Genomic DNA, 25072 nt, shown 5'->3' with positions numbered 1-25072 from the left:
AGCCTCGAGCCTTATAGGCGTCTTAAAATTAGGACTAAAAGGCTCGAGCCCTTTGGAACACTAGTCCTGACTCCTGACTAAGTATAGGTAGGAAACATTTACGACTATGAATCATCTGCAATTATTATAAACCTTTAGAAGATGTTGCTTTTATTTTTGATAGGTAGTAAGATAATATATACTTTCGTATCTATATAAAAATGCAACTCACAGCGGAATTATTTAAAACAGCGTATTATTTTTCAAGTTATTCAACCAAGTAATTAATGATAGCCATCAAGTAGGTAGTTAGTTACATCAATTATACATTTAAACCTCACCTATTACCTACCTATCTCATTTTATACAAGGTTAGCAGAAGCACGCACGCCGGGACCACAGATTGACGTGTGAAACGATTTTTTTAAATCTTTTTTTTTTAAGTGATAAAGACAAAATGTTGCGTCCACTATTCCATTTAAGTGTCGCTGCGATAAATACGTTGGTGATGTGGTACGATCAAACGTATATCACGTTTCCATTTACCGTTAAAGCTATGGAGGGATATCCGTTGAAGTCTAGGAGTATGTTTCTCACCATATGGTGTCTGGTAAGTACCTACCTACTTAATAGAGTACACGACTAAACAACGAACGGTAGAACATCCTGAAACTATACCACCGTACCGCAAGACGCCAGGCAAGTTTGAACCCCTAGGTATACCTACCTATCGTCAATATTCCATCTACGCGTACGAAATGCTTTGCATCATCGTTCCTTATCGCATTGCTAGGGTCTGGAATACTCTTCCGAGATCAGTGTTTCCTGCCAATTATAATCCGGGTATCTTTAAAACAAGAGTGAATAGGCACCTACATACACGTCCCATCTTGGGCCACATCATCACATTCCATCAGGTGTGATCGCGGTCAAGCGTGCGCCTATAATGAATTTAAAAAAATGATTTGAGCTTTTTAATGTAGATAAGAGGTAAAAAATACCTACCACGATTAATTTGATGTTTTGTTTGTCCCGTCGTACACGACCCGTGCAATTGGGTTGAAATATCGACAAATAAAACTCGTGGTAGGTATGTATAGTGTACCCGTTATCTACATTAAAATATCCTGAAACCTGCTTGTCTGAGAGGTTCCCATAATGTTCTCAAAGGTGTGAGAAGTCTGCCAATACGCACTTGGCTACCGTCGTGGATAAACCCTCATTTTAACAGGAGACCCGTGCTCAGTAGTGTCCCAGAGACAAGTTGAGATGATAGTAGGAAAAACGATCCTAACCAGTGATAGTTTTTTTTAAGAATATTTGCCATGTTAAATGACTAATATTCCCCTTTCCTCCCCCTAATAAGCATCAAAGCTTGTGCTAGGAGTAGGTACGACAATAGTGCAACGGGCGGAGTTTGAACCGTCAACCTTTCGGTATTCAGTCCACTCCTTTACCTATTGAGGCTCTATTTTCTAACAGTAGGTGGGTACAGCTTTGACGGATCAAAGGAGCTTAGAAAATATATTTTTTCAATTAAAATAAGTTTATTTGACCAATTTTGTCAACTTACCTTGTTAGTTTCAATATAAACTTCGCTTTACAGTTATATGATAAATAGGTTGCTAATTAACAGAATAACATGATTTTGAGAATATGGTGCATTGTGCCATAGCTAACATTTGGGCCACTTTTTTTAATGAAAATATTACAATAAAAATTGACACTTTGGTTTAATTGTGGCCCGTCAAAAGAAACCTTTGGTTCACTAGGATTATTATGTAGGTATCCATACGATTGTTGATTAGATATGAGCGGTCTAAGATTAGCCGTGTCGAGGTTAAAACCATTAAATGCATGTAGGTAGTCTCTTAATAAGAGAAGAGAGCTCAGAGAGGTTATGTGCCTTCGTGATAACCTGATGTAGGCAGTAGGTAGGTAACTACCGGTTTCTGTTTATTATGACTAAGTAATACTATCTGCTTCCCATATTAGTTATTAGGTGATGTAATTTATGGTTCCGTCCCACAAAAGGAACCTTTATGGGATCACTTCGTTGTCTGTCTGTCTATCGTGTCTGTCAAGAAACCTATAGGGTACTTCCCGTTGACCTAGAATCATAAAATTTGGCAGACGTAGGTAGGACTTATAGCACACGTAAGGGGAAAAATCCGAAAACCGTGAATTTGTCTGAAGGTTTGCATGAACAAATAATTAAGTAGGTAGTATTTTCGACTTTCAAGGTAAAATTATTATAATATATATATATATTCTAACACAGATTTTTATTTATTTAATGCGTAATAGTTTTTGGTTTATCGGGCAAAATGACGAAGAAATACGGTTGTAGTACGGAACCCTTGGTGCGCGAGTCTGACTCGCACTTGGCTGGTTTTTATTCAGAGACCACACCAGAAATATAGAAATTATAGAATTCCAAACCCTGCCGGGAATCGAACCCAGGCTCTCCCACTAATGCTCTACAAATCAGCTATTTCCTTCTAAAGGTCGATGTACATTACTTTCGGCCGCGTACTATAGTAGACAGTTCATGTATTTTTACTACCTATCATATTATGAAAGGAAAGTGAAGGAAAACATCGTCAGGAAACCTGCGTGCCTGAGAGTTCTCCATAATGTTCTCAAAGGTGTGTGAAGAAGACCAATCCGCACAGAGCAGCGTGTAGTCTGGCCTAAACCCTTCTTATTCTGAGAGGAGATCCGTACTGAAGTGGGCCAGTGGGTCAGTGGTCGGAAGTGGTTGATCATGATGATGATGATATTGACTTACACTACACTAAAAATTGGGTAGGTAATAAATAAGTAGGTAGTAATTTGTATGTAAATTAATAATTAAGATTCATGATTCAAGTCTAAGTAAGCATTTAAAAATAAAACAATATAACTTGCATTTAAGCAGATAAGAATTATTCATCCGCGAGTATTAAGATTTTTAAAAATCCCGTAAATTTTAGGCTAGGTTAAAAAAACCTAGCCTATTTTTCGCATTTTTTTTTAGGATTTTTGTAAGAACATTTGTTCTGACGAGTACCAAGGGATGGTAGGTAGTTAATCGTTAAGCTTAGCTGATTACCATTTTAGGATTCCGTACCCGAAAGGTGCCAACGCCCTATTAGCCTCCGCTATCCGTCCATCCGTCTATTTGTCTATCAGCGGGCTGTAACTCACGAACCGTAGATAATAGTTACAGACTTGCAGACTACAGAGTTGAAGTTTTTAGTTTTTTTTTATTTATTTATTTATTAAAGAATATTAGTCATCAAATGACTAATATTCCCCTTTTCCTCTCCAACTAAGCGTCAACCTTGTGCTAGGAGTAGGTACGACAATAGTGCAACGGATGGGGTTTGAACCGTCGACCTTTCGGTTTTCAGTCCACTCCTGTACCAGTTGAGCTATTTCTATTGCCGCTTTAACAAAAATAATTATTTCATAATAGCCGCCATATAAATTAATAAAATAATCTTTTACTTCTCTCTTCGTGAACTCTTCGTGTACGAATCCGACTCGCATTTGACCGTTTTTTTCCTTTTTTCAGATTTTACAAACCGTGTACCACTTCGTCGCATTCCTGAACGATGTTGTCGGAACGAACGTGCAGTCCCCGAAGAAGACACCTATAATCCGGCAAATTAAAGACACCCTCTTCTCCATCGCTTTTCCTACAGCGATTTACGTGTCGCTCGCATTTTGGAGCATATACGCCATAGACAAGGAGCTTATTTTTCCTGAACGCATAGAAAAGTTGTACCATCCAGCTCTTAACCATGTAATGCATACGACTGTTTCAGTTTTTATTATTATTGAATTATTCACTTCTTATAGAAATTATCCTTCAAGAAAACTTGGTTATATAGTAACGTATTTATTCTACGTATCGTACTTGGTATGGTTTTTCGTTGTCTATGCTCAAACCGGTGCATGGGTGTACCCGGTATTCGAACCTTTGAATTGGCCACTGAGGTTTCTTTTCATAGCACTAAGCCTAAGTATAGCGACCGGTTTATACATTTTTGGAGAAAAAGTAAACAACTTTGTATGCAAGAATCTCAGGCAACCACACACCAATGGTGTTACAAATGGTACGGCTAAGAGTAAGAAGAAGTCGTAAATAAATAAATATTTTGAAACATCGACCCTTTTTCATTTCAGTTTTCTATTCCGCAGATAATACACCTATTATCAACCTTTACTTTACCTACAACGATCCCTAAAACCTAAAAAAAGAAGAAAAGTTTCTCGCCCGTCATCAACATACTTAGATACCTACAAAAAAATATTTTTACTTATTGGTTGATTCTACATTGCTGCTTCATTGAGTTATACAGGGTGGAAAAAATTATGGGCCCTGGAGGGCAATTTTACTGAAAGGAAAACTCTCTTGATTTTTTAAATTTGCTTGTCTCACCCGGGAATCGAACCAGCTAAAAATTCAATAAATAAACACTCACTATTTTTTTCCAGCCAGTATATTAAGTGTTAGTGAATCGGTAGGGTCTGGTATCTGATCTGGAAATCTACCTAATTAGGCGTGTCGAGAAGAGAAACTGGGCCTAAGTGGAGACCATTTATTTCTTGCCTCTGCCAAATGGATGGATCCCAGAGATCTCTATCTAAATGTATAAAACAAAAAGCCGTCTGACTGACTGATCTTTCAATGCACAGCAAAAGCTACTGGACAGATCGGGCTGAAATTTTGCATGCTATGTCATAGCTATTATGAGATAGACATCCGCTAAGACAGGATTTTTGAAAATTCAACTCCTGAGGTAAAATAGGGGTTTGTTTGTGTAGTCCACACGCACGAAGTCGCGGGGATAAGCAAGTTTAAAATAAAAAACAAATGAGTAACTGTTAGAATTTATATTAATTGTACATCAGATTCCTTTCACAATAAAATCAATTTCATTATTAACACCTTTTTTCCGCCTGCTCCTTTTTCTCTTGCTTGACCATTGAATGGTAGATAAATTCATTTTTTTCAACAACTCGCTATAAATTTTACAAATACTTTTATAAAACATTAGTACAGTAGTAGCACCTTTAATATATTGTTCTAGAAAAGTGTCAGGATCCGCCTGATTTTCCAATTTTAAAGCTGTATTATATACAAATGTTCCATTGTAACTTTTATAATAAACTGTACTGTCAAACGGTGAAGCACATAAGGTATTTAAGGTGTTAATTTGCTGTAACGAACACTGAAATTGAGCAAATGAATATATCTTTTTAATGTTGTAACTTTTAGGTCTTTTACATATACTGTCATCAATTTCAAAATGTTTTAAAAGTACACTCGCTGCTATAAGACAATCTTCATACAAAACTTTGTTTTTATTCAAAAACAATTCATCGGTTTCTAGGTTTTCTGTAGCTTTTTCTTTAAATTCTTCAATTTTTTTGGCGTGTTTAGTATTAAAGTGGTAGTGGCTACGTACAGAACCAGTTCTCTCATCAATAATTTCTAACATTATGTACGACATGAACAAACTGTGAACGTGTGCTGCCGGGACGCTACAATAAGAAATCCACCAAAGAACTGATATCATGAAAAGTTGAAAACTAGACGGTAACAACTCTATTTCACTATAGTCCAAATTTTTAAGTTTTATATCAAGAAAATGTTGGAAATATTTGTTTAACTCTGTAGATGTGAGTTGTTCATAAGATATGCTTAGAGGTCTCTCAATCGAATATTCTTTATCCACTAATAATTTTCTGTAACTACAATTTTCTCTACTAAAGTACAAACAGCTTTCTTGACTGAAATCTGTTAAGATGTCAAAGGCATAACGTACAATAGGTAAGACACAAAGAAAGCAATCCCTTTCAGTGAAATCTTCTGCTTGCGGATTGCAAACGTGTAAATGATGTGCATATAGATTTAAATAGGTAGTTGGTATAAGGTTTTTACGAATTTTATCAGAAAACCAATCTGGTAAGCTGTTTAAATTAGGATCAGAGACTTCCTGAGCCTGTTCTTCATCTTCTTGACTGCTGCCTTCATTAGAAACAGTGTCAGAATCTTTATCATCTCCTTCATCATTTTCATCATCAGAATTACAGATTTCATCATCAACATCAGGCATCTTATATTCTGACTTTTTAATTAACTCATCTGTGTTTATATTAAAGTATTTCAAAGATTTACAGTCATTACAGTAATATCCATTGACACTTTTCTTTATTATTCCAGAAACTTTATTTTTCTGATATTTTTTAAGTCTGCCTATTATTTTAACAATAGCCGAGTCTAAACTTTCATTTTGCAGCCAGTTGAATAAGGCATGGATACTTCGCTGTTGCTCATTCTTTTTTCTCCTACTTTTGGGCAATTTAAGTTGACTGAAGAATTTACGAAAGACCCGTTTTTCTACAAAATCATTTCCAAGTAGAGTCGCTAGTAACGGTAAAAGTTCTTCATGAAGACCGCCAAAATGTTCACACAAGTATTGTACTTTGTATAGCTTACATTCCATAGCATAAACCTTATTACTGTCCACCTCAATTTGCTTTGGTTTTGTCTCTAGCATATTAAAAGGGATGTATAAAACGTTATATATAAAGAAATCCGAATCGTAACTCAGTACGGGACAGTTTAGAATTCTGGCTAGGGCAGCAATTTCATCATCAGCTTCAAACTCGCAAGTTGTATAGGGAATCTTCATTTCTATAAGAACCTCTCTGAAAACATCTCGAAGGAGATAAGGGAAGATTTGGAGGCTGCCTTGCGTCACTGGATCTAGACGAGAAGCACCTTTTAACTTAGATCTAAGTCGACTAAGCACTGTTCTCAATTTCCTACTTTCATGGCACCCATCAAAAATAACATAAGGTTTAACGTTACATTTCCGCAAGTTCTTGAAAAATGTCTTCGTACACGATGCCATCTTGTCGTAATCACCACCAAATGCCGAGAAACTGTTCAACAATCGGTACAATTGGGCGCATAAGCTATGACCGTCGATGACCAGGCTGGTATCATGCAAATGGTACTTTTTCAAGAATAAATCTTGATTGTGATTTATATAAGTTGTCAAACCTCTCACTCCCATCTCAAAATTCAAACCACAAAATCCGGGTTAGAAACTTAGAAAGATAAATACAATCTAAAATAAAACAAAAATAATTGAAAAGAGGTTATGTTTAGTCTACACTCCACAGACAAAAAGAACGTGTTTAGTCACAGAGTAGTACCACAGCCAATTACAGTGCGACAAATCCCCGTAAAGTGTAAATATAGTAGATAATCTATGGTGTAAACGGTCAAACATGTTTGTCAAATATTACTTGCTTGTCAAACAAACTACGTGTTTGACAAACATGTTTGACCCTTTACGGGGCACTTAACACGTCACTACGTTCTGACCATAGACTAATCTATATTTTATAGAATCTCTTGATAGTGTGTTATCTATGACCTCTTGTCTATAGCTTAAAACCAAAATGCCGGCATTTTCATGTGTATTTTAAAATTTGTAAAACACGTGCGTGCTGTGTAGCGAATATTAAATCGTTATTATAAATTACGTTGTTCTCTATATTCTATATATCTCAGTATCTCACTGTGTCATAAAAGTGTAATTGGCGAGGATAGACAGACTTAGTAGGTAATCAATCAATTGCGCCACATTGTATCATATTATCGCTTGTAAAATAAAATATTTCAATAATGACTGACGAAAAAGAAGTGGTAACTGAAACTAATGAACAAGAAAATAACGATAAAGAGGATGATACTGAGGAGTTGACTGATTTGGAGAGAGGTATCATACGCCAAGTGGAGTATTACTTTGGTAGGTATATAGTGCATAGCATTTATAACAAATCGATAAACTTGCACCATGGACTTATAATTATAAATACATCCATACATATTTAAAATATTACACCCATGTTTATATTTATTTAAGGCTTTCGTACTTTCACTATATTAGGCAGTCTACAGATAGATTTTCTGCTTTATTGGCACCTAACCTAAAAACTGTACTTATTTTAAAAAATGTGTTGAATTTTCTGAATTACCGAGCCCATTTATGATCATTGTGACCACACCGGTCTGTAGGTCTGTCTGTCCGGTGTCCAGTATTGGGCTTAGTGGGCTATTCAGCAGTCTACAGTTTCGGAATTTGTGATTTAGTAGGTTATGTATACGGTGGTGTTCCAACTAGATTACAACTTGGGGTCATTCAAGGGGTAGACCAACAAATTCCTGAAAGGCCGGCATCATTTCGTTTGCTCTCTAATTTTATTAAAAAAATGAAGCAGACTTAAATAAATGATTGATTGACTACTCATCACTGGCTCTGGCACTGGCACTGAGTACAGTAGGGCGATTTCGTAAAACCTGCATCAATCATTATTACAATCTCAATTGTTGAGATTGGCTGAATTTGTGTTATTCTTGTTGCAACAATGCATTGTAGCCAATAGTGAGCAAGCGTCAACCAATCAGAGGTGATTGAAATTGTGACATTGTAGCTGTTATTCTACCGCAATCATGCAGCAGGTTTCCTCTTTGAATGGGAAGGGTTTCTCCATAGTCTTTAAATACTTTGAGAATATTATGGGGAACTCTCAGGTATGATACAGGTTTCCTACAGTAAAGCAAGCTTACTCACTTAATTGCTTAAATATACATAACCTCTGGACCTGACTAGGAAGTAAAGATGGGCGTTATTGGCTATTTACGGCAACGGTTAATCAACAGTTACTTAGTTTCAATACCGATATTGTTAACCGTTGCCGAATATCGGTATCAGAGTTGTGTTTCAACTAATTTAATATGCGCAACGCGCAGCGGTTTCCGTAGTAGTAACTAAGCTAGCTGCCGTATCAATACCGTCTGTATAGCTAGCGCGCGCATATTCACTAAAATAAAACCAATTTTACTTTCATGAATATCGTGAAGTAATCACAACCTTAAGTTCATAGCAGTAAAGTTTAATTTGATCATTAACATAGGTCAAACTATGGTGGACGCTTGCACGAATAGTTTGCCACAGTCCAGTTAACCAAAAACATTTCATAAAGATTGATAAACCAAAGAGGACCTTATCTCTATTACTCTAAGGCTAACTGTATTTAGAATGATAGATCAAAGTGTAATGGACAAGTACTTGTACAGTTAAGCCTTAGCGTAATAGAGATAAGGTCGGCTTTGGTTTACCAAGTTCTTAGTTACTAAGCCGGTAGCCAATAACCGCTCCTTCTCAGCTTTCAGTGAAAGAAAGAAAGAGAAGGCATAATTATTGCGTTTCTAGTTACCCAAAAACCAAACAATGCATTGTCGGTTGCCAGTTGGCAGTGTTGCGTTGTCAGGTGGTTCGTCATAGATGATAACTGAAAACCGTTGCTAGCTACGACAATAACGCTATGGTACGCTATAGGCACGGCAGCGGTTTTCAGTTAAGTTAAGCTATAGCGGACACATGTCTACTAGGAAGTCACTATCTTAACTACTAAGCTATCAGCACTTTTTTGATAAACTAGCTAACCCGGCAATCTTTGTACTGCCTAACAGTTGATTTTTTTTTTCAGGATTATTTTAAAAAAATTCTCTCCGTAAGAACCATCCTCGTACTTCAAGGAATATTATGAAAAAAGAATTAGCAAAATCGGTTCAGCTGTTCGCGAGATTTGTGATCAGCACCACATTTAGCTATTCATTTTTATATATAGAGATTATTATTGTACAATCAATAAAAAATCAATCAATTACAGGTGATCTCAACCTGCCACGAGACAAGTTCCTGCGGGAACAGGTGAAGCTGGATGATGGATGGGTGCCCCTGGATGTGCTCACCAGGTTCAACCGGCTTGCCAAACTGACCACCGACACTGATGTTATTGCCAGCACTATCAATAAGTCCACTTCTGGACTGCTTGAGGTTTGTGTCACTCATTTTATTATATGTAACTCTTAACATGCCTAAAGAATAAATTATTTTTTAGCTTATTCTGAAATAGATTCTAGACAGTCAGACTGCATTTGGACTGAAAATTGGCAGGTGTGATGTAGTTTGACTACAGTTAAGTAAGTTAGTTAGTAATATAGAAGCAACTGCTGACCAACTGCATGATTGGCATGCAGTTATGGAACAAGTACACAGTGTAAACTATATGGTAAGCGTGCAGATGGGCAGCAGTTGTGTCAACTGCAACAATTTGCAGTCAGCTTGCAGTCCAAAGTCCTCCGTCTGACTTTTGTATTCTTTCTCTACATCATAAAATATAATATAATTAGCTGATGCCCGCGACTTCTTCCGCGTGGAATTAGGTTTTTCAAAAATCCCTTGGGAACTCTTTTATTTTCCAGTATGAAAAGTAGCCTATGTCACTCTCCAGGTCTTTATCTATACCGGTGCAAAAAATCACGTTAATCCGTTGCACCGTTGCGACGTGATTGAAGGTCAAGCCAACAAACAAACACACTTTCACATTTATAATATGGGTAGTGATATCACAACATGAAGCCTCATCGGGGCATCGCAAACTATAACATTTGTAACTATTATAGTTACTATGTAGGTCATAATATTATGTCAATCTAAGGCCAACTCTTCAGTATACTAGTAAAAATTATTTCTGTTTTGTTCTTGTTTTGTACAATATTGTGTCAAATATTGTAAAATACAAAGCAAAAACACTTGTCAAAACTTATTAATAGCAATTAACTTTTCAGGTTTCAGATGACAACAAGAAAGTGCGGAGAAACCCTGAGATGCCAATACCAGAAATGAATGAAGAAAGACGTAAAGAACTCACAGCTCGGACAGTATATGCCAAAGGTTTCCCCAAAGACACGAACCTAGACGACATTCTCAAGTTCTTCAAACAGTTTGAGGAAGTAGAGAATGTTATCATGAGACGGTATCAAGACAGACAGACTAAGAAGCGAATTTTTAAGGGATCTGTTTTTGCTACATTTAAAACTAAAGAACAGGTAAGATTACTTTTGTTTATTCAGCACTAGCTGATGCCCGCGATTTCGTACGCGTGGATTTAGGTTATTAAAAATCCTGTGGGAACTCTTAAATTTTCCGGGATAAAAAGTAGCCTATGTCCTTCCCCGTGTTGCAAGCTACCTCTGTACCAAATTTCGTCAAAATCGGTTGAACGGTTGAGCCGTGAAAAGCTAGCAGATAGACAGACACGCATTTATAATATTAGTATGGACTGACAAATGTGCAATAGCCACTTGATAGGCACCAACTATGTTTGTGGATTCTAAAACAGATTTTTATTTATTTTTATGAATCATATTTTTTGATTTATTGTGCAAAATGTCGAAAAGATACGACGTACTACGGAACCCTCGGTGCGCGAGCCTGACTCGCGCTTGGCCGGATTTTTTAAAATTATTTTTTATTTTACGAAGTTTTTTGGTCATATACCCAATCGAACCTTACACAATGCACAGGATTTATCTATTGAAATAAAGCTTTATGAAAAGCATTTTGGCTGAAAAATTGTTCCTTTTTCCAGGCAGAAAAGTTTTTAGATACAAAAGATTTGAAATTCAACGACTCTGAGCTGCTGACCTTGTGGCAGGACAATTATATGCAACAGAAGCAAGAGGAGTATGCTGCTAAGAAAGACAAGAAGGACAAGAAACACAAGGACAAGGAGGTAAATTACTGTGAAGTGAAGTATTATTGTAGACTAGCTTATGCTCACGACTTTGTCTGCGTGGAATTAGGTTTTTAAAGGTTCCCTTGGGAACTCTGATTTTCGGGGTAAAAAGTAGCCTATGTCACTCTCCAGGTCTTTATCTATACCCATGCAAAAAATCACGTCGATCCGTTGCACCGTTGCGGAAAATCAAAGAGTTTCCATTGGATTTTTGAAAACCTAAATCAACGCGGAACGAAGTCGCGGGTGCATCAGCTAGTTTGTGATAAATTCATGTTCACTCGGTACTGAAGCGACTGTAAATGCCATCTTTGTCTCAGTCAGTTTGTCTTTTGTATAATTTCCAGCCAAAGGAAAAGAAGGATGACTTCATGTTATTGCCATCTTTGTCTCAGTCAGTTTGTCTTTTGTATAATTTCCAGCCAAAGAAAAAGACTTCATGTTAATGCCATCTTTGTCTCAGTCAGTTTGTCTTTTGTATAATTTCCAGCCAAAGGAAAAGAAGGATGACTTCAAGCTGCCGACGGGCACGGTGCTGCACTTCAGCCAGGGCCACGACAAGATGACTCGGGAAGACGTCAAAGGAGCTCTCACACCTTTGGGTTAGTGTTTAATCATTTCATCATTATCAATGGATGGACGCCCACTGGTGGACATAGGTCTCTTGTATCCTTACAAAGTAAGAAAAGAAAAAAGGAAGAAAGGAAGTAGTGATGTAACGTATTTTGGACATTAGCGGATGCGAATGTGAATATCTGCTGCCAACAAGTAGGGTTTGAATCTGTAACCTTTCGGATTTCAGTCCACTCCTCTAACCGTTGAGCTATTGAGGCTCAATATGGTGCTTAGAACGAAAAAAACCCAAGACTTCACATTCTTTCTTTATATATATTTTTTTTATTCATTATAGGCAAACGCATGACCACAATCACACCTGATGGAAAGTGATGATGCGGCCTAAGATAGGACGCGTTTACCTAGAAGATGCCTATTCACTCTAGTTTTTTAAAGATACCCGGGTTGTAATTGGTAGGTAATATTATGCAGTTATCACTCTTTTTTAATCAAATATTTTTCTAAATGATTTTTATTTCTCCAGGAGCCGACATCGCTTTCATAGACTTCAAAGTGGGCGAATCGGAAGGCTGGATTCGTTTGACGAAAGAGAACACAGCGAAGGAACTAGCAGAAAAAATCGTCGACGGCAAAATCAAAATTGGAGACTCCGAAGTGGTCTTCAGAATTTTGGAGGGTGAAGAAGAAACTGCATACCTAGAGAAAACTGTCGAAGAAATGTCGAAACGTCGTAAAAACCAGAAACAGTTCAAGCAGAATAATAAAGGAAGAAACTTCAAAGGCAAGCAGGGTAGAAAGAGAAAGCAAGATCAGTCCGATGACGGCCCTCCAGCTAAAGTTAAGGCTGAAGATAGTTAGTGTATATTTTAATTAAGAAAAATTTTTTAAAAATTAAAACGTAAAATAAACAACAACAAACAACAGTTCGCCCTGCGATACCAATATGACTTAGAAGTAACTCATAATATTATAATCCGTAAAATTTAATTCCTCACGCGCCATTTTAACTTTTTGTGTCAAATTTCACGTTAAAAGTACGATTTTAGTCCTTATTTTAAAGGTGACCCGTTCTTTTGACATGACAGTTGACCCATCGAGTTAAAATGGCGCGTGAGGAGTCATTTTGAAAAAGGAAAAAGATTAGGGAGTTTCGTTAAATAAATATTCGTTCAATAATTTTGTACGGACTATAATTGCGTTAGTAACTATTTGATTGTATTGCTGTATGTTGGTATGCGTTATGGTTCCTAAAAAAGCGGTCATTGTATGAGAATAACATATTTTCTTTACGTATTGTATTTGTCATTCATAGCTTTAGATATTGTATAGTTCACTCTGATATTGCATTCGTAGGTCCGTGCGTTTCTAAAATTAATATGGGCTTAGTCCTTTCAAGTTTTCGATATAAGCGGCGCGGTGATTACGTAAAACGTTGCAGTAGCGACAGCAGTAGCAATGCGACAGTTCATTTGCTGTCTCTCTTCTTCTTATTTTGCTTTGTGGCTATTGCTGTCTCTCTCTAGCCGCTGTTCCGTGTGACGGTTGACAGCAATGATCGCGAGATTTACGCCTGTCGCGAGATACGTAATCACCCCGCGGATCTTCCTAACTCGTTGAATGTTGATAGTGTACTTTGGTACTGCAATGTTTTTAAGAATTGTATCTTGTTAAAATCTGTAAGCTAAATATTGTGGCTAATTCTGTTGTACACAATCTCTAAACTAAACTAAAATGGCACGTCTAAATCTATTGCTATCCCTTTCATAATGTTGCTTGCGGAAAAGGACAGCACTACATTTAGACCTGTTAATTTAGTTTAGTTTAGAAATTGTGTACCAGAGAATTGGCCCCATTGTTGCTTTTGGTATACATAATCTTAAGACGTACATAATTAAAAGTTTTATTTTACGCTATGTTTATTTTATTTTATCGTATATATATTCTTCTTTTTACTTTTTACGGGTTTCTGTATTATCAACCTTGTTTCTGTATTAGCCTGAAAACGGTTGTCTGTAAAATACGGGGTCATCTGGCAATCCTTTGTAGTTGCCATAAAATGTTCCAGTGCCGAGGGATGTGTGGCAATATGTATATCAATCGATTGCGATTGCAACGTTGACCCAAGTCGGTAACTGGATGGGTGACTGACTTGGAGGTCCTCCTTTGGCCTTTTCATTTTTTTCGTGTTTCCACAGAGTAAGTACATTGAATATAGTGCTTCGAAGAGCACGTTAGCCGTCGGTACCGGTTATTATGACTAAGATCTGATAATTACTAAACAACCAGAATCGAAATCTCGTTCTCTTAGTGAGTTGAATGCGGACGGATTTGGGAACCCACCGCATTATTATAACAAGAGTACTGCCATTATTTGATTAATGAAAAGGAGTCCCTACCCTGAGGAATAACAGACTATAAAGAAGTTTCAGTTCACTGAGCCACAGCCGAATAGAATATCTTTGTTCTTAGAAGGCACAGTATAGATTTTTGACTAAGAGTCGAACCCCAGTACTGGCGTAGAAATTCTAGAAAACTGGGATCTTACTGTTTGGGGCGTTTCTGGCATAGACAAAGTATAAGTAAAAATTGATAAAAATATAGATCATAAGATCGTCATGGTCTGTGAAATTGAGCATTGTGTCAAATGATTTGTCTTTGTCAAAAATTGACAATGACAAATGTAAACATACACCGATTGTAAACATAATATCTTTAGCAAACATAATTAGATTTCTAAATCGTTACCTATATCAAATAAAAGCATCCTAACAGTTAAAAGATGAAACCAGAGTTAGAAAACGGTGAAAATAAAGAAGATACAGTGACTGGTGACGTCATAGGAGACACTGCATACAGCGAGCGATTTGTTCTGAAGTTGTTACTAAAATTTGCTAACTTGGACACCTTAAAGGATGAAATTCAAGAAAAAGCTTTCGAGGAAGATCTCTGCACGCTCTGGGACATGACAGCTGAGAGAGATGTAGTGTTATTCTTACAAAAACACGATGTTTTAAACTTGTTCAGTTTCGCCTGGCCGTTGGTTGAATCACCTCGGATTGTGGAAATTCTTATTGGTCTTATAGGCAATATGTGCTGCCAGCGAGAAGCAGCGGAATCTCTACTTAAAATGGACAGCTTTCTTACCATGTTACTAGAATACGCGAAGTCTGAAGACAGCCTAACCATTATACAATTACTGAGGCTAATAAACTCTAGTTTATTCCTAGCTGAAGATAACATATCAATTTGGATCGATATGTTTATTAATGTGGGATATTCAAACGCTCTATACTTCATATTGAAAAACTCTTCCAACAAAGAACTGTTGGTTACAGGTTTGGAAAACTTTAACACTATATGTTCATACTGTAACACTGGTAAGCATAGAACTAAATTTTTCGGACATTTTGTCTCTTCAGAAGCTATAATAGCTTTAGCATCAGCTTTCACAGAGATAACTGTGAAACAGAAAGATTGTTGCGAGAGAGAGGAATTGGAACGAGTGTTAATAATAAGCTTGCAAATCACACTAAATTTAGTAGGGTTTGACAAATCTTATGATATATTCAGTGATAACAAACCAGACGTTGGGAATATTATATCTATAGTTTTCTCATATTACGAAAATAAGTTTGTTATTCAGAAGGAAATTGATATGGATTTGGTAGATATTATAGATTCTACTAAAACAATAGTACGAGTGCTACAGATTGGGGAACTGTGTGATTATGAACAGTACTGCCTGCAGAGCTACAGTATGTGGAAAACTTTAAGTTCAATCGCTACATTTGACAAAAATGGAGGTTCAAGCTTTGAAAATGATGACAAAGAGGAACTTCAGGACTTTTCAAAGAAAATGAAAACATCATTGAGCATACTTATATTTAGCTATCTAGAGAGCTGTTCTGATGACAACTTGGTAAAGGCGTTAGACTTGATTGACTCAAACTATGAAGATATTCTAAGTTTGGTCAATGATAAGTCATTAGTGAAGGCAGTATGTAATAGGGCAGCAAATTATAGGACTAGATTGAAGGAAACTGAAAATTGTTGATTTTCAAAGCATTGTTATTAGAATTAATTGTAAAGTTAGTTGTAACTTTTTTTATCATAAATGAATAATTATACTTTCAGTCACAATTTGTTTGTCCAGGATCAATTGCCATTGCCATTCACACCCGGGAAAATGTGTGTGAATCATGATGAGTGAAAAGATGGAGTACTTTTGGTGGTGGAGTGCTTTCCAAAAGGTTTATGTCCAGCGGTGGACACATACAGGTTGATGGTGACAGCAACATTAAAATCCTTGGTCTGAGTAAACTGTCACCATCCCTCAACCGGCGCCCTAACTCACTAGCCATCTCAGTGAAACAGTTTTATCATCGTCATTATCAACCGATAGATGTCCACAGCTGTACATAAGTCTCTCGTAGAGAGTTCCACATGCCAGTCTTGCGCCACCTGCATCCAGCAATTTTATGCCATATGGTTATAGTGGAAAGGGAAATGGTTTAGTACCATAGCTTAGTATGTTTTGTGCCATCCTTACAATTGCAAAATTAAAACTAATCACTGTATGAATTATTACTTACAATGTACTCTCTATTTTGTTACCAAAACCTACTTTAGAATAGAAAATGATTTGATAAAGGACCGTAAATAAAATTACAATAATGTATATGGGATTATATATTTTTTGTAGACATAATAAAGCAACATTTACATTACATTATTTAAAGAGTTGTACACCGTCGCCCGAGCGGCCGGCGTAAACTATTCGAATGTAACAGTACGCTAACAAAACAAGCATCCCCGCATGCACTCAAGCGTGCATATGCACCTCACAACTCATACTCGCGTCGCATATTATGATCCTCACATAAAAAACTTACACCACAAATACTGAAAGGGAGAACAGATATATTGTAAGTTGCTACACAAACATTTACATTTCATTATGCTGTGCTAGAACTGCTTCATGTAGATAGATTGAGACCAGATGGGCTAGTACGGAAGTTCTGTACATCACCTCGCGAATGTTAGGGTGCTTCATAAAGTAGGTTTCCAGTACCGACAGCCGGCCGGTGCGGGTCGCTTCGGTACCGTTCGGTGTGGGTAAAATAGCCTAAAGGTATGATTCCGAACCACGCTGCACGCAACAGTGCTGTCACCTTATATGACATTACATTCCGAGCTAGGCAGCAATGTAGCGGAACACACAGCCGCGACAGCGCTGTGACAGCTGGTGATAGCACTGTTGCGGCAGTACTGCTGCGTGCAGCGTGGTTCGGAATCATACCTTTATATTATCTTATATGCATTACCTGTCTCTATCTGAGAGCTCATAAGATAATATGGGGCTAATTTATCCGCACTAACTACTATTAAATATGTCGGTACTGGAAACATGGCTCTTTATGCAGGCACCGTTACACGTAAAGTTTAAAGCCCTATATCCAACAAAGCAGACATCGGCGGAGATGTGTTTAACAGACCAATAATCAGTGGCGTGCACAGGGTTTGAAGCCAGGGTAGGCATTAGTTAGGTAGGAATCTTTACTGACAGGTCATAATGAAAAATATGCATTGAGCTATTACAACTGGGGTAAGCAGTGCATTTATGCCTCTATGACCTGCACGCCACTGCCAATAATCTATGATAATTTTTCACATTGGTGCTATTGAACATATCTCCATTCCGCTCAGCTTTGATGGATACAGGGTCTAATTCTAGGCCGCATACATTTATGTCTGACATTCATTGTGGAAAATTTTGGACAAAATATATTTGACACGAAGTTTAGAATTCAATATCGTAGTACATAAGGCCCCAATGTAAAATAACAGAATCATGTATAGATAAAAAATATAAACATTTGTGCAACACATTACCATACACATTTTTACATTAAATGTACTTAAACACTATCTAACCACGAGCCTATGCGCTCCGAGACGGAGCGAAAATCGCACATTTAAATATCAATTCGTAAATATTTAGATATTATATCCGATAAAGAATAAAAACAGGATAAAGACTAGACTTTACACTGATCAACGATTAACTGCTAACAGGGCCCTTGCTCGCGGTGATATTGAAATCGCAACTGTTGTACCCGCAACTACCCATACTATACACTATCCACGGAAACAAGTTAGAATAACGCGTGAAACTTAACGCGCCATTTTAACTTTTTGTGTCTGTTAGCGGATCTTCTCTGTTTTGTGAGTAAACTCTATTTTGTGGTATGTGGTACTTTTCGACGTTAAATTTGACAACTTCATACAAGAACTGTGAAATTTAACGTCACAAACAATTTACGATCTGAATATCATAGCGAATAAGGGCACAGCAACAATGCTAGCGCCTTCTGCGGTCAGCTACGCAAGCATTGCGACTGGCAACACAGGCACCTTTTTAATTATTTCTTGTATTAATTTCAAGCAATAATGGTACAAAGCTCATTGATTTTTGACAAAAATGATACCGTAATTAGATGCCGGTTATTTTTGACCTACCCTCAATTTTTTTGCATTTATAATGGCGAAGTGCATTGTGCTGGTTTGGCACTACAAAAAGCCACAAAATATGAGAAAAAAAAATTAAAAATTGACAATTATTCAATTCCAGGCAAATTATAAAATATGTGGGTACACAAGCAACTAACTCAGTGCCGAAAGAATAAAATAATTATCGACCTACCCTAAATTCTTTTTATTTATGTAAGAAAAACAGATTATTGTCATAATAGGTTTGAAATGATATTCTAAGCGTTTAAATATCTAATACAATCAAAAATCAATACTTTGCATCATCATCATCATGTGCATGTGTTGCCAGTGGTACTCAAACAACTGAGCGAATATATAAAATATTATAGTTTCCCTAAACGTAACATGTGACCATACCGGACCACTGTCCACACGGGCAAATCAATAATATACACCATAAATGTTACACTGAGGGTAGGCTCCGTTTGGCATCAGTTAAGTCCAAGATTTTAATTACAGTTCTTGCAATTCACGAAGGCGAGTGGCTAATGCTTGTGTTTAAGTCGTATCGGTATAAGTAACGTACACTGAGGGTGAGATCTAAAAAGCGCACTCTGACTTTGCTTAGACTTAAGACAGAGTTAAAACGAGACAGAGCTATATCTCTCACATAAATCTTTCTCGTTTTAACTCAATCTTAAGTCTGAGCAAAGTCAAACTGCACTCTATAGATCTCAGCCTTAATGTGTGCGTTTGCTCGCGACTGATTGGTCCGACATGAACGCACACTTACGCAATGCCGTGTATCCGACGTAATCACAAGTAAAGTTCAAACCCCCTTAACATGAAATAGAAAGATTTTTTTCAAGAAAAAAAAGCTGTGATAATCACTGCTACAATAATAAAATTGTTGTGATTAGCTGAATTTACGACTAAAGTTTACGAGATGTTTAAAATCGTTCTATGGATGGTTTTTTTTTGTTTTTTTCGCCTAGAAGGTGCCTATTCACTCTTGTTTTAAAGATACCCGGATTATAATTGTCAGGAAACACTGATCTAGGAAGAGTATTCCAGACCCTAGCCATGCGTATAAGGAATGATGACGCAAAGCGTTTCGTACGCGAAGATGGAATGTTGACGACATAGGGGTGGCAACTCGCCCGGTGACGTCATTCTGACGAACATAATGAATTGTACTGATGCCAAACCGAACGTGTAACCTCTGTCTTACTTTCCTTTACCTACTTAATAAATTATATAAATAATCTGAATTTAAAAACAAGTCTTAGGTCTTCATAACATATGTCGCATGTAGTACCGTGATGAATACATCCAATCGGGGTATATTTTTTTTCAGTGCAACTTTGATAGATCAATGGGATTTTACTGCTTTTTCTGGAATGCATTAACGAAAAACGCTTTATAGTGCATGCATTTGAGATCTCACTCGCCATTTTAGCTCTATGTGTCAACTGTCATGTCAAAATTTCACCTTTAAATTAAGGACTAAATTCGTACTTTGGACATGACAGTTTACACACAGCTAAATTGATGAGTGAGATCTCAAAATGTTTGCATTATTCCTTGTTTTAAAATAATATAATGCGGATAAAAGAGGTTTTTGTTAATGCATTTCAGAAAAAAACAAATAAATGCGATTTTAGTGTAAAATGTTACATTATAGGAGCAAGGTTACCCCAGTTTAGTGTTTCTGTTTTCAGCTACGAATCAACGGTCTCTACACATAAAATAATAAAATGTAATCTATTATAAATAATTATTATAATACACATAAAATAGACGAAAAATAAACATCTTATTGTAAGATTTAAACGATTTCTACTCACGTAAGTCTTAAAAAAACAAGTAGAATGTGTAGAGACCTCTAACAATAACTATTTACAAAGTTGTAGCCAAAACAAAACAAAAAACAAAGCTTTAACAAAGAAATGAACGCAAGTGACAATTTATATAATGTTATGTCATTGGTTTTTGTGATGCCAATATTCGACAGTATAAATGCGTACATTTTGAGATCTCACTCGCCATTTCTCACTCACACATAGATTAGAGCTAATTCTATGTGTCAACTGTCATATTAAAAGTACGGTTAACCTTTAAATTAAGGACTAAAATCGTACTTTTGACATGACAGTTGACAAATAGAGCTAAAATGGCGAGGGAGATCTCAAAATTTATGCATTTTATTTATACAAAATTTCAATTTTTTTATACTTTCAGTTAGGCATGCGACTAATTACGTTAAAAATGATTAAATTTATTATACTCATTTTTTATCAGTTTGCAGTAGATATTCCGCTTATATTCTTTCAATATACATTAGTTTTAATATGAAATCTGTCAACTACATATTTATGAAATGTGTGATACTCATTTTACATACATAAGAATACATGTCACAGTACGCGTCACGAAAGTTGAAAATGTGCGCTGGAACTGTTTTGTCCGCGTCACCGTTAGATGGACTACTACAAAAAGTACAGTTTGAACCATATGAATTATCCTATACTGTATGTGCCACGACGTATTGGGTAGGATTAGGTAATCATGCAAATAAACGTGCGGTATTAATGCTATGTGAACGAGGTCTAACGTGTGAGATTTGCACCTCTCGGTAAAAATTACGAGCTCGCTTCGCTCATCTCGCGTTAAAGTGACTTTTCAACTTTCGTGAAACGAACTGTATTCATGTCATAGAGCAATATTCCATAGACATTACCACTCCAGCCATTGCATTGGTTCTGAATGGTCCGTTTTTTGATTTTTGGCACTCTTCCTTCGAATTTTGTAAAATAATACTACTTGACGCATGAACTGGCAGTGTCTATTGGGTTGATGGGGTCACCAGTGACGGGTTTCTCAGGCGATACTGTAGCTTTAGTTGACATTTGACAGTGAGTGTGATCTATCATAAAAACTCATGATTTGGACAGAACAATTCACTAAATGTCAAAAAAAATACAGAATAGCCCCCGGGATCTCCTGTCTAACTGAATTTAGAGTATCGGCATCTCTTTCTTTTTAACATTACTAAAAAGGACGCAACATGAATTTTAAATTTCTTAAAATTTAAAACAGAATATAATGAATGAACAAATTTAATTTAGTGCACGCTACAAATTTAAACATAAGGCTCGCGACTGGCAGCTAATGTCACGAGGTCTGTTCTTTTCATATTACATGGGTAGGAAGGGGATGCGAATACTCGTGTATACTGTCATGTCAAAAGTACGGTTCACCTTTAAATTAAGGATTAAAACCGTACTTTTGTGATGACAGTTGACACATAGAACTAAAATGGCGAGTGAGATCTCAAAATGCATCCATTATACACGTCACTGGAATCACCCCATTAGGCTCCGTAAACTAATAGTTTAAATGAAAATGATCCTTAAACCAATGTCACAGGGTAAATATTTAATTGTAACTGTGTTGATATAATATGTATTGTACGAGCATAATTTTGTAATTATTGATATTTATGTGAATATAAAATTTCATATTAAATTTTAACTCTATTTAACTTCGACAACAATCTGCAGGCGAATGTTTGGCTGAATCGATTTTGATGGATAATAAATCTGTATAAATATATAGTCCGTACAAAATGACTCCTCATGCGCCATTTTAGCTCTATGTGTCAAATGTCATGTTAAAAGTACGATTTTAGTCGTTAATTTAAAGGTGAACCGTACTTTTCACATGACAGTTGACACATAGAGCTAAAATGGCGAGTGAGATCTCAAAATGTTCGCACATACTTACCCTCGTTTATGTATTTATTTATTGAGTCATATTCGACACACCTAGTATAAGATATGTATCACCGTTGCGATATGCTTAGACTGACCCAGTCATTGCCAAATATGTAGAGTTAATATGGGATTTTACATCTCGCAGACTTTGGTAGAATTCTAAAGTCGAATTGTCAAAGTAAAACGGGCCTTAACTGCCTTGTTTTAAAGCTCAAACTCATTCTCTTACAGCCAACGCTTCAAGCGGATACCTTACGAACTAAAAATCAGGTACTGAATTCATGACTTTAAATCAAGAACCTTTAGGTTCATTTTACTCTGACAGTATTGGTTCGACGCTCGACTTCTGTTAACATTGGCGAGATAAAAAATCTCATATTAACCCTACTACTCAAAAATCAATACAAAATTTTCAAAGGCCGTTATAATTCTCATACATTCTAAATACCCGACGAAATCGTTCGAAAAAGCAGTATTGAATTATATAATATGCAGAGCCATAGACAATTTCGTCCGGCAACCAAAATGCATAGACTCGAGTGTCGCCAAACATTCCCCCACAGATAAACTACAATAAACTTCTTTGGTACATTTTGTGAGCAAAAGTGAAAAACGGTTTGAGTACACATTCATAGACAAGCCTAAAGCGATGCGGTCCACTAGCGATACCGAATACTGTCGCCATAATCTTGCGTTCATCTAAACCCTTTCCCCTTAAGGTAGCGACTTATCTGGGCGATCGCCGCTTGCGTCTACTGCGCTTTTATACTTACATCTATAGACTTTGACTTTGCCCAGACTTAGCATTACAGTCGGTTAAAATTACGTTATGATTACCGTTAAACTTGTGGAACCCACGTTTAACCATAACTGTAACCGATTGTCATGCAACTGGACCTAGGTCGTCTCTTATCAGCGTCATAATTTTTATTGCAAAATGGTCATGACTCTTACCATTAATTACATAATGGTGGAAATCTTTTTGGGATAATGGGGTGGGCTCTAAATGATGTCTTATAGCGATAATTTGAAGGTTTCGTGATTTTTTTTCGTACAAGCCCGTTATTAAACATACTAATATCGAGAAGGCGTCCAAATATAATGCGATTGAATGCGGAAAATAACGACATCAGTTCGTTTAAACTTTAAACACGGGTTCGTACGACCATAATTCGTACGAACTTGTTATCTGGTAGATTGCCCTCTGAAAGAGTCGCGAGACGCGGTCGCCATGATCCGAATGCCACCTTAAGGTTTGACGTAGCCGAGTGTAGTTTCACTGGAATGTTCTAGACTCGAGCAAACCGTACCAGGCCCACTAGTATTGCTTCACGTAAGCGTATTCATCCGTGATAGATACTATACGACACATCCATTTGTACTTAACACACAGACTACTTTACTATATATAGATTAAATATTAATAGAAACAACCTAATTTCCCCAGTTCGTTGTCTTGAACGGACAGGCGTGTTAACTACGGGGGGGTCACACGTAGAATAAATATAGGAATACATCTACACAGTCTGTTGAGACGGCAAGTAATAGAAAATCGCACGTCCTCCTCGACATAACATCGAAATACTATTAAAATCCACGCACATATATCTAGGCGATATAAAATTTATATACGCTTTGTAATAAACTACAAAGATGCTTTCGATTTTCGCGGATGAAAATCGCGGGACGATGTTGCCGCAACGCCCAAACACTCGTACAAAATGTACACTAGCAACACTTCTTGTCAAAACGGTGCATGCTATTAAGGCTCTTAACGTGACGTCGTACGGTCGCGTATCGCGTGCACGGTTCCGAAAGCGAACTGAAGTTTTGCTAAGCGTATCGGAGGCAGTGAATCCGCCCGTTCGCACGGATTAAATTTACTATAATACTTTTTTTATATAAGAATCGTTGCACTAGATAAGGACTAATTTGTTCGATACGCGGATATTCGAGCGAATTCACTGGTGGGAGGCGAAATGTCGAGTATCGATATCGGGAGCGGAACATCACAGCACACGCGGGTAGCGACTCGAGATTACACTCCTAGGCGTCCTTTGGGCGCGCGTCGAGTATCGATATGTCGATATCGATGTCTAGGCCCCGGAGAAGCCGTACACCTCGAGCACCCGTATCTCGAAGTCGCCGCTGGGGCAGAGCGGCGGGTTGTTAAAGGTGGAGCAACGGTCAGTTTTGCCGAATCGGATGTTCTCGTCCATCCATATTGCCTGCCCGTCTCTGCAAAACATAATTGACAAGTCAAAAACTATTCATGATTTTTTTCGAAATTTATTAATCAACAAAATAGCAATTAACACAATTTTTAGAGGTAATTTATTCTAGACATTGTTAGGGAGTTAGAAATTAATTATTTTAATAATATACTTAGAAAATATACTTAGAACATGAAGGTACTATCAGGCTGACAAGAACTTGGACAGTTCAGAGTTAATCTAAATACTTTAAAAGTATCCCTTAAGACCACAAGTCCGGAAGCAATATCTCAGGGCTATTTAACGAAAGCGAGTGAAGACTCAAATAGGCAATTAGGGGTACTAAGTACTGACCTTCCTCAGTGGTGATCATCTTGGAGT

At 37.0% G+C, this 25072-nt stretch overlaps 5 protein-coding genes across 12 annotated transcripts in view; 3 read left to right on the top strand and 2 right to left on the bottom strand.

Moving 5' to 3' along the window:
• The first annotated feature begins 340 nt into the window (after positions 1-340).
• LOC117997044 (androgen-dependent TFPI-regulating protein-like) lies at positions 341-4130 on the top strand. The gene is made up of 2 exons (XM_034985219.2): positions 341-589; positions 3539-4130. Exons 1-2 carry the CDS (start codon positions 437-439, stop codon positions 4109-4111), a joined length of 726 nt encoding a protein of 241 aa, XP_034841110.1. The 5' UTR covers positions 341-436; the 3' UTR covers positions 4112-4130.
• A 717-nt stretch (positions 4131-4847) lies between these two features.
• LOC117996941 (protein asteroid-like) lies at positions 4848-7177 on the bottom strand. Its single transcript, XM_034985088.2, has one exon. It carries the CDS (start codon positions 7053-7055, stop codon positions 4878-4880), a length of 2178 nt encoding a protein of 725 aa, XP_034840979.1. The 5' UTR covers positions 7056-7177; the 3' UTR covers positions 4848-4877.
• Positions 7178-7436: 259 nt separating this feature from the next.
• Positions 7437-14121, top strand: LOC117997035 (la protein homolog). Its single transcript, XM_034985207.2, has 6 exons — positions 7437-7796; positions 9724-9890; positions 10685-10945; positions 11488-11631; positions 12125-12236; positions 12734-14121. Exons 1-6 carry the CDS (start codon positions 7673-7675, stop codon positions 13066-13068), a joined length of 1143 nt encoding a protein of 380 aa, XP_034841098.1. The 5' UTR covers positions 7437-7672; the 3' UTR covers positions 13069-14121.
• Positions 14122-14857: 736 nt separating this feature from the next.
• On the top strand, positions 14858-16942 carry LOC117997015 (uncharacterized). The gene has a single exon (XM_034985184.2). The coding sequence runs from the start codon at positions 14990-14992 to the stop codon at positions 16262-16264; it is 1275 nt and encodes a 424-aa protein (XP_034841075.1). The 5' UTR covers positions 14858-14989; the 3' UTR covers positions 16265-16942.
• sky (GTPase-activating protein skywalker) overlaps positions 16885-25072 on the bottom strand; it is a 130527-nt gene continuing 122339 nt past the window's right edge. For all 8 annotated transcript variants that reach the window (XM_034985124.2, XM_034985147.2, XM_034985097.2 and 5 more), the window contains one exon: positions 16885-24716. In XM_034985124.2, the coding sequence (XP_034841015.1) occupies positions 24575-24716 (142 nt within the window). In that variant the 3' untranslated portion in view covers positions 16885-24574. The remainder of the gene's footprint in view (positions 24717-25072) is intronic.

Source organism: Maniola hyperantus, chromosome 1 (assembly GCF_902806685.2).
Source record: "Maniola hyperantus chromosome 1, iAphHyp1.2, whole genome shotgun sequence".
NCBI lineage: Eukaryota > Metazoa > Arthropoda > Insecta > Lepidoptera > Nymphalidae > Maniola > Maniola hyperantus.
Note: the sequence above shows the minus strand (reverse complement) of the source record. Positions and strands in the feature narration are given on the sequence as shown.